The sequence below is a fragment of the Anarhichas minor genome, unplaced genomic scaffold (genome assembly GCF_050575085.1).
Source record: "Anarhichas minor isolate MPS153535 unplaced genomic scaffold, ASM5057508v1 ptg000024l, whole genome shotgun sequence".
Taxonomy (NCBI): Eukaryota; Metazoa; Chordata; class Actinopteri; order Perciformes; family Anarhichadidae; genus Anarhichas; species Anarhichas minor.
This window is the reverse complement of record NW_027466470.1, coordinates 12,729,028-12,739,002: the sequence shown is the minus strand read 5'-3', so window position 1 is coordinate 12,739,002 and position 9,975 is coordinate 12,729,028. Positions and strand designations below refer to the sequence as shown.

General features: G+C 39.9%; 1 protein-coding gene across 2 annotated transcripts; it reads left to right on the top strand.

Annotated features, from left to right (window-relative positions):
* Positions 1-4,921: 4,921 nt before the first annotated feature.
* On the top strand, positions 4,922-9,515 carry LOC142956088 (E3 ubiquitin-protein ligase MARCHF2-like). 2 transcript variants are annotated; one of them, XM_076097404.1, is made up of 5 exons: positions 4,922-5,235; positions 6,268-6,567; positions 6,671-6,866; positions 7,203-7,412; positions 8,156-9,515. In XM_076097404.1, exons 2-5 carry the CDS (start codon positions 6,383-6,385, stop codon positions 8,309-8,311), a joined length of 747 nt encoding a protein of 248 aa, XP_075953519.1. In that variant the 5' UTR covers positions 4,922-5,235; positions 6,268-6,382; the 3' UTR covers positions 8,312-9,515. The 2 variants fall into 2 exon arrangements, with proteins under 2 accessions (XP_075953519.1, XP_075953520.1); XM_076097405.1 differs by having other exon boundaries at positions 4,922-5,788.
* The last annotated feature ends 460 nt before the right edge of the window (positions 9,516-9,975 follow it).

The following is a 9,975-nucleotide window of genomic DNA, read 5'->3' as shown; positions in this document are numbered from 1 at the left end:
GGGCCGCATTATGTTGGGAACCGTTCTCTCAAGGCTGAGGAGAACCAACTCTAACAAGAACCGTGTTTTTTGTTGCTGTGTTTGTCTCATTGAGGTCAGGATTTTTTTTGGTCAGACAAAAGATTTAAACTAAAAGCAGACCACCTCACGATCAAAATTAAAAAAAAACAAAATAGAAAAGGTTGATCAACCAAGCAACAGTAAAACTAATCAAAACAATAGCTATCCTTACAATGTTTATTAAGTAATTGTGGGTAATCTTGCATAGCGATGTCATTACCCTGCTGGCTGTGTAATGGCAAATATTTGATTTACAGGAGTTTTGCATCAATGTAATGAGTACATTCAGTCAATTCCCTGACTTATATGGTTATTTAATCCATAAAGTTGTTGTTTTTAAATCAAATTTCTCAATAATTTACTATATCACAATATTTAATGACCTTGACAGTACTTTATCACCGACTATGGATCTGAGTCCAGACAAAGCTGGGGATGCTCAACTTCCCATCCTTAAATCTTTTAAAGCTAGAAATCAACTATTTAACCTCAATCACAAATCCAGTGTGATAAAAGTGCCAAGCGTTTAGCTCCCTAAACTCTCACCTTGCCCCTTTGACAAAGCCTTTGGCTAAGCTCAAACACCTGGAAATAAAGGCCACATTTTTAAGTGTAATAACTGTAATACTTGAAGTGCTGCAAAAACATGTAAACCGTCAGAGATTAAAATGGCCCACTGTCTATTAGAAATGATTGAGGACATCTGGACATTGTTATTGTTTAACCAGGCCTTTAACTAAGACCATTTGCTTATTCAAAGTATTTTAATCAAGAAAATGTTCTTAGTATTTTAATTTTAGGTGCAGTGAATGGCAGCTGATGATGAGTGATGATGATGTGGCTTGTTCAAGTGAATGTTGATAGCTCTTATCATGGCAGGGGACATGCAGTTTCATTCTCTTTCCCCAATAAGAAGGGCTTCACCAAAAGTGTGGGGGTTTTTTTCTGACAGCTGCCACCCAATCAGCTGACTGCACTCAAAATAGTCAGTTGGTGATTCAATAATGGAGCTGAATGAGTACACACCGTTTTGTAATTGAGGGCACTGTATGACATGTTGACCAGTCATGTGCATAGTTTCACTCTTCACATTTGTAGAGTCAAAACCAATAATGTCATGTCCTCCATTACAGAGGTTATGAAGGTCTCATGACCCGGATGGATGAGGAAAGATGGGTGAAAGGGTATTTTACGCAATACCAAACTATGATAAAAAGAATATATATATATATATATATATATATCTTTATCGTCTTTTTTCTTCAGATCATCACTTCTCTTCAACCTCGTATTTACGTGGAAAGAACAATAATGTTTTTTTTTTATGTACCTCAGATCAACAGGGGTTTTGCGGGACCTTTTCAGTTTGTTCTTGGATATTTTATTACATGTTCTGGATAAGAAAAAATATATATTGTCTTTGTGCGATTAACAGAGGTTGAGGTTGAGTTCATACAAAGTAAAAGCTGATTTACCTCTAATCAATAAAAATCAATAAAATAAATGTTATGATTAAAGCTGCTTCATGTTTTCTGTTTTTTGCTGTTTGTTTTTTTTGCTGTGGGACCATTCATATCTTTAAATCAATACTGTCCATAGGCCTATTGGGTTAAAGTCTAAAACATCAAAACTAAACAATCTGATGGGTGAACAAACACAGGGTAATATTCAGAATGGTCCTGAATGTTTTTCTATGAAATCCCAATGCAGTTTTGATTTGTACTTGAGTGGCCCCTAATTGATGGACAGTAATTTACAGTTATTTACAGTTTGTATTTCCCAGATTATATTAAAATTAAGTGATCCTGTTAATGCTGCTGAAGGTGACACAATATGTCCAGAATACTACTGACTGGCGTTGAGCTGGATGGTGTTAAATGGTCACCAAAGTATGCCATGAGACAGTTGATCGTTGAGTATTAACTTGTCGTGTGAGAGAGGCCTAGTTAGTTCTCACCAAGACTATAGCCTGCGTCGGAAAATGAGCGAAACTGTGATGCTCATGAGGACTAATGCTGACAGTTAAAGGATCACGAGATGGAACTGCAGCGATTGAATTATACTGTTATTGAAAGCCAAACGTGGTGAATAAATTACAGAATCTGTCTGTCTATATCCATCTGTCTGCCTCTCTGTTTTAGCAGTGGCTGTCTCTCTCTCTCTCCATTTCTCTCTGTGGTATGCTGATGAACTATGTAAGAATATAGCAAGGTATGACACAGTAAAACATAAACTAAAGAAGTAATGTGCTTTATGTATATAAGTATTGCACATTAACACATTCAGTACAGATGAAGCTGAGTCAGGTCATTCTCAGGCATCATGATGAGGAGAAATTCCTTCAGCAGCATGCAGGAATCCTGACGGACTGTCAGTGAAGTTAAACAATGGGAGCTACTACTGCGACAAACACATTGTGGCAGTTTGTTGAATCTCTGCTTTGTCATGCAAACAGTTTCAAACCTTGTCTACCAGCCTCAGACACGCATATTTGTGAGAAGCGATGGAGCAGCAATCGATCATGAATCCAGTAACCAGAACACAAGGCAAACCAACACACTCACACACGTTAACTGCAATTTACTGCTGAATATTTCAGAAAAAGCGCATTGTTTTATGTAAATGTAATTTCCAAACATGTGATGTTTAAATGAGTTGCAGTTCATTTTTGATTCTGTCAATGTTAAAGTCCACAGACACTCATGTCTCATGATATCCCACACATGCGGAGAGGTAGTGGCTCATGGTTTCAGTTGGACTTTGACCAAACAGACAGGAATAGCTAATGAGAAACACGCTCTGTGTGTGTGTGTGTGTGTGAGTGTGTGTACTCAGATTACACTCACCACAAGTGAACCCTTTCTTATCAGTGCGTGGGTTCAAAAGGAACAAAAAGGTAGCGACAGGGCCAAAGGTTAAGGCAAAAATAGATATTGTTTGACTAATAGTTAAGAATTACATGTGTAGGTTACTATTTTCGGTCACAGTAAAGGGAAGTTTCAGAATTCATTTTAAAAGTCTCTATCAAAGTTTTGAATGTTTCGGAATAATGCAGAATTAAATTGGGATATTGTCTTTTTTATATCTGGTAACAATATGCTCAATTTTGGTGCAAAAGTGACGCGTTCATGGCGTTTGACCAAAGTGGAGCTAGATCTGCCTGAGCCTTGCATTAGCTATAAGATCGAGGTCAGGTAGACATTTCAAAATGTTTGCTGCTGCAGGTTTTAATGTCATTGAGTTTACTGATGTAAAAAAGAAAATATTTTTTTTAAGTCTTTGACCATATTAAAAGATATTTCCAATTCCATTAACTCAACAAAGTGCAACACACCGTGTAGGTCAATAATAAGCAAGCAATTGAAAATTATAGACATTTAATATGTCATGAAATATACATGCTGATGACCAGTTCTGGTTGTACAGTACAAAACATACATATAGTAGCAGCACAGTATCAGCCATGCAGCATACATCAGGAGCTACTCAATAATATGAGACCTTGCACAAAGGAAGAGGGCAGTTTTGAATCCCTTTTTCAAACTATCATCTCAGCTTCGACACTTCACTATGCTCTTTAATATCATGTCATCAGGAATCAAACCAGACCAGGTGCAACTCTAGTTCACTTCTTGGTAATCTGTAATGTTTGATGTTTTTGAACCAGTGACCTACTTTACAATAATTTGTTGCTTAGACCTCTACAAAAACAAAAATGCCAGCCAAGTAATCACACCTAACCCAGTGGTGGATCGTGACTGACGTTTTAAAATCAATTACTAAAGTAAAAGTATATACTGCAATACAAAAATAATCCTTCATAAGAAGTCCTGCATTAATTTCTTTCTTAAGTTAAAGTTTGTAAGTTAGCAACATAATGTAGCCTACTTAAAGATAGATATTTTTTTGAGATATTTTATCATACTTTATATGGTCATTGTAGGTTTTCAAAAGCAAGATCTACAAAGTATAGGCCTACACATGGTTGACAATTCAAAGTAGTGGAGTAAAAAATAAAAGTACGCAAAAGTAGAGAGGTATTATCAGCAAAATCCACATAGCACTGTCATAAGTAAACATTTATGCAGGAAAATGAATCATGTGAGTAGTGAGTAGACCACATTTCCATCTGAAATGTAGTGGGGTGCAAATGTAAAGTAGCATAAAATGTAAATACTCAAGTACAGTACAAGTACACACAAATTGTTTTCTTAAGAATAGCACATGGGTTAATGCTATTCAATACTTTCCTTTCCTCCACTACTACCTCAAAAATGTTGCAAAAGGATACTCTAAAAGCAACCTACTAGACACAAAAACCTAAAATGAACATGAACTGTCAATGTTGTATTTTATCATTGAACTACTGGCGTCTTGGGACTGTAACAACCGTCCTCTCTGCAACGCGGGATGGACAAAACGCTGCCACCCAGCGGTGTTATTTTGTCACATCTGGATGGAGGATAAAGGTGGACTGACGTCGCTCGACCAGATTCATGGCCGTTTTCTTGTTAAAAACAAACCCACATACACAGGGACGATCACACGTCTCGGCGGTACAGTTTGAACCGTGCTCTGCATCCAGCCTCCTCGTAACGGCTGTTGCAACGGTCGTAAGCGGTAGACTATTTGTGTAATTGATAATATACACCAAAACGTTAGGAGTTGTTTACTCCTAACGTTTTACTGACCTCCTACACAGCACATTCAGCAATATAAAATTACAAGTAGTTACTACAACCGTAGGTTACTAGTCGTGTTTCCCACTTGATGGTGGATATGTGTGTAATAGACAGTGTGGTGTGAAGTGACCGTTAATCACAACGGACTCTGAAGGCAGCATTGAGTCACGTGACCAGCGCACAGCTGAGTGATGCTGGGGTAGGCTTGCCCGATGCTAGCCCGTTAGCTCCTTTAGCCGTGTCTGGTAATCCTGGCAGTAACAGCCATTTCCTGTCAGCCCTTTCGAACAAAACCACCCGAGGGAGATATGCCACACGCCATGGAGAGGATGCAACGCATGTGGTCGTCCTTTGTGTCCTCTCATATCATCGGTTTTTGGTTAGATGTCAATGTCATTATTTGTAGCTAGGGCTGTACAGTTAGCTCCGCTAGCTTGTGTCTGGTTATCGCAGGGCCAAGGCCAAGGCCAAGCGAGAAAAGAGAAGCCGTCGGGTGAGTACATTTACGCTAAGATCTGTTTTGTTTTACCTTGTTCACCAGCTTTACCAAAGTAATATATCCGCTTATCAGTTGACAGCTTCTCAACTGCTTCAGCGTTACATGGTTTGTAGTGTTGAGATCCGCCTGTGTTGGTGTCTGTACAGTAACGACACTCTATCAATCATGTAACGCTATATCAGCCAGGATTAACTGTGAAACCTTAACTGTTAATAATCATCGATCAAACTAGACAGTGTAATTAACAGTGTCCACGCAGCCTCACAGTTCGAGGTTTTATTTTCTTGCTGTGTAATATGACGATAATAATGTTAAGCCACCCGATGTGAAAAAAACAAAACAATGCATTAAATGGCAATGACAGTAGTTCGACTCATTTTGGCTGTATCGTCCGGGTCTTTAGACACACGCATATGCTTCCATACTTATTATTATAATGTTTCTTTTTCATGGCAGTTGAGTGTATAGGTGACAGTATCAGTGTGGAGGCCGGGTGGTAGGGTCTGGTGGGTTCTTCCTGATACGACCACCTGAACACCTGTGAAAGGTCTTTTCTCTGCACAGCAATGCAGCATTCTGTATTTACTTGCCAATACAATTTGTTTAGGCCACATCACTCTTATTTGCTGAAGCATAGTAATGACTTCTATTGAGTAAAATATTTTAAACATAAAATGCAGTTTTTCATCACCATCACTCCAATTGAAAAGTTCCAGGTGTGTTTCTGTACCTTTCCCTGTATGTAGTATTTTTAGAAACTACAAAATCTTGATTTTGAATATTTTTTGTGGAGCTCAAGTATTACATACCCTTCACAACATGTCTTTGTACTGATTTAAAGGTTGTGTTTATTTTCAGCAAGCAATTATTCAAGCTTTTTTGAAACCTAGAGCTTCGCTCTCTCTCACATGGCATCACCGAGACTTTTATAGACTCTTATGAGAGGCTTGCAAGGATGACATCATGTTTTACTTATGATGTCATTTTAAGTCACTCATACTTTCTCTCTTGTTCGTAATCCACCAGGCATTTGCTCTGTAGGTGGACAGAGGAGGAGAGAAGGAGGAGGTTTGGGTTTTGGATCAGAACTTTGAAGTCGCCCCCACTATCATCTTCGTCACCAATCGTCCTCAGCTGAGCCATGTCTTCGTCAGGGTGCTGCCACCTCCCTGGCTCCCTTTGTGATTACTCTGGGAACGCTGAATCTGATAACTCCAAGGATTCGGAGGAGTCTGATTCCACTGCGCAGGCCCAGTACATTGCGAAGGTGACGGCCAAAGATGGCCGCCCACTCTCCACCGTAGTCAAAGCGGTGAGCTTGCAGAGGTAAGAGAGGGTGGAACTCAGATGGGTCCCTAATGAATATACTGTAATCACATGATACTGTGGTGAATCGTCACATTGTTGTCTCCTCTACTTTGCTCCATAGTGATGTGGGCATGTGTCGGATTTGTCATGAGGGAGCTGGAGGGGAGACACTGCTCTCACCCTGCGACTGCACTGGTACGCTGGGTAAAGTGCACAAGAGCTGCTTGGAGAAGTGGCTGTCCTCCTCCAACACCAGCTACTGTGAACTCTGTCACACAGAATTCACCATTGAACGACGACCACAGCCACTCACACAGGTTAGAGGGTTGGCCTTGTACGGATATTTGAAGGATTTTGTAAGTGGCAGTTTGATTTAAGCCATGTAGAGTCTGTGCCAACTAGTAGCATCTTCAGGATACGAGATGATTGATAAGATGGTGGCCTGACCTTGTAATAAGAGCTCACAAGAGTAGTTTTCAATTGCGTCAATGCATTCATTTTAGTTATGCAGGAAATTACACCATTTCGATTTTTGACTATTTGTAATAGTCATTGCCAACTAAGATGCATCAATCAGCCAAAACAACACTAAGGTGATACTGTAGCTAATTGTTAGTTGAACCAAATCCACTTTTTATTAAACTTTTTCTCAGTGGCTGAAGGACCCAGGCCCTCGCAGTGAGAAGCGCACGCTGCTGTGCGACATGGCCTGTTTCCTGCTCATCACACCCCTGGCAGCCATCTCTGGCTGGCTGTGTCTGAGGGGAGCCCAGGACCACCTGCAACTGAAGAGCAGACTGGAGGCTGTCGGCCTCATCGCCCTCACCATCGCCCTCTTCACCATCTACATACTCTGGACACTGGTAACTAATGCATTACTTTGCTTATTCTCCTGTCACTGAGGAAAAAAAACATGTTGATGAAGTTTGTCTACTTATGTTGAGGCGCTGGCATAGATGGAATGTTTTTCTTTACACCCACAAGCTGGCTCTTGTATTTATTTTTCCTACATAGATTTGGAAAACAAATGTGAACTGGCACACAGACACAATACAAAGAAAACCACACATATCCAACAGATCTATATTCTGCTCTTGATTGTTGTAGAAACGATGGGACTGTTTTCTGGTCTAATATGACCTTTAAATAGCACTTGAACAAAGTCAAAGCATAGAGAGACGTGATTACAACCTGATAATCTTTGGCACGGAGCAGTTATTTGTTTGAAAGTTGGCCAGATAGTTCATGCAGGTTCATACATGCAGTGAGACAACTAAGAATAAACCGTCTTTACTCTGCACTTTTACTTAACTGGACGTAATTTGATCATATACTTTAAAAATAGGATGTATTTTGAATCTGAAACTTTCTTCAGAAACCCAACCCTTCAATCTTCTGCAAAAGAATCATTACAAATGTCAAATTGTGAAAGATTAGCTCTTATGCTCGCAGCTTGTGTAGCAAGTGCAGCTTCAGTCAGCATATCATTCCTGTCCTGCACACGTACTCTCTGTCTCAAATATCCTGGTGTCAGTTTTATTGATGTCTGTCTTTTCTTCCCTTCCCTGTCTTGCCCCCTCCCACTCTTCTTCCCATTCAATCTCAGGTGTCATTTCGGTATCACTGTCAGTTGTACTCGGAGTGGAGGAGGACCAATCAGAAAGTGCGCCTGCTCATGCCTGACATGAAAGGGGGGCACACCACTCAGCGTTCTGTGCCGACCAAGTCGACCAAGAAAATGACTGACGAGACCATCGTATGAGTGCAGATCGGTGGCAAAAGGAATATTTAAAAATAACGCCCACTGAAGCACTACCTAAAAACAAGATTAATCATGATAATAATGTTTTTGCACTTCATAAGGACCATTCTGAGAGGGGAGAGGCACCTCCTCCTCCCGTTTTCTTTTATTGAAGCACTTGATGTAAACTACTACGGTATTGGCCGACCACAAAAGGTGGTTTTGGGAAGAACTCATTCCGGAGTCATAGTAGGTGTTGAAACGCAGAGTTGTCACTGGACAGCCAGTGCTGGGATGTGATCGACTGAAGACGTGGATAATGGACTAACCAGCCCAACTGTATGTCCGTGACACAAACTTTTGAAATACTAGGACACAAGCTAATGTAGCAGGATATAACTGATTCAGCATGCTACTACAGTATAATATGAAACATATTCACTACCTATAATTCCCCCATGCCCCTTCACAATGTATTTAGCTGTTTTTGAACAATGGGCAGCGAATAGCCCGGCAGAGGAGAATAAAGGAGAAAAAGTCTACCTGTGAATATCCTGTCTTGACAAGTAGAGGGCGACAGTGACCCCCTACCAACGTTGTTGTCTACAATCTGAACCCCTTTGGAGTTTCCTGCTAAAGCTTATCATTGCTGTATGAACGTTGAAAATCAAATAATTTCCCTGTGTAGAGAACAGCTAAGGCATCAGATATTTATCATACTTGTCACACAGGGTCGGTGACGATTGTAGGACGTGGGACGACACCAACTGCAGCCGTTAAACGGCAGCGCAGCAACAATGCATAAAGGCATGGTGTTGAAGGTGTGGAAAAGTGTTTACATTCTGATTGGATAATGTTTCTACTATTGTCATCAAAGTGCATTAGCAAACAGCCCTGCTCCACTTGTAAATGCACCATTCATAAATTGAGCTGCCTAGCAATGAACTGTAGTTATGTCCTACAACGCAAGAGATGCAATGTTAAATAGAAGAGATACAGTGTTCAGAATAGTGAGACGACAGACTTTTGTCCATTATAAATACAGAGATACACCAGAGCAGGCTGGTACTCCGTAAAGGTGCAAAAGAAAAATGTGTTCTGAGATGTCAATCAATGTGTGCAGCATATGCTATAAAAAGTATTTTGTGTTATTGTAGTCTTCCTGCTGCATCCCCCAGAAAGTTGGGTTATTGTGCAATAAAACAAGAGGGACTCCTGGACTAAATCATGTAAAATGTGACTTCTTGATTTTAGGTAGTTCTAATAATCTTCATGTAATCTTTGGGACTATATAATGATCATTGTGGGGGAGAACTGTTGTCCTGTTTAACGTTTGTGCTGGGAGACCCTTAACATTCACTATTTGTGGGACAGTCACATTGTATACCATGAATATGACATTTACCAAAGTACTTTACTTAAGTAGAATACGTGTACCTTAGTTGTGTTCTTACATTTGTCTATTTTATAAATATTTTCCTCTACTTTTCAGAGGGAAGGTCCACTACACTTAATTTACAACAATAGTTCCTTTTCAGATAAAGATTTTACATAAAACATAAGTTTATAGAATAGATTGCTAATACATACAGTACATGCATTGCAGGTTCCCATCCATTTGACTTGCAGCACATAAAAGCAGTTGGTTTTCACACTTAACAATTGTTAGCAGCTCCACAAAAGAA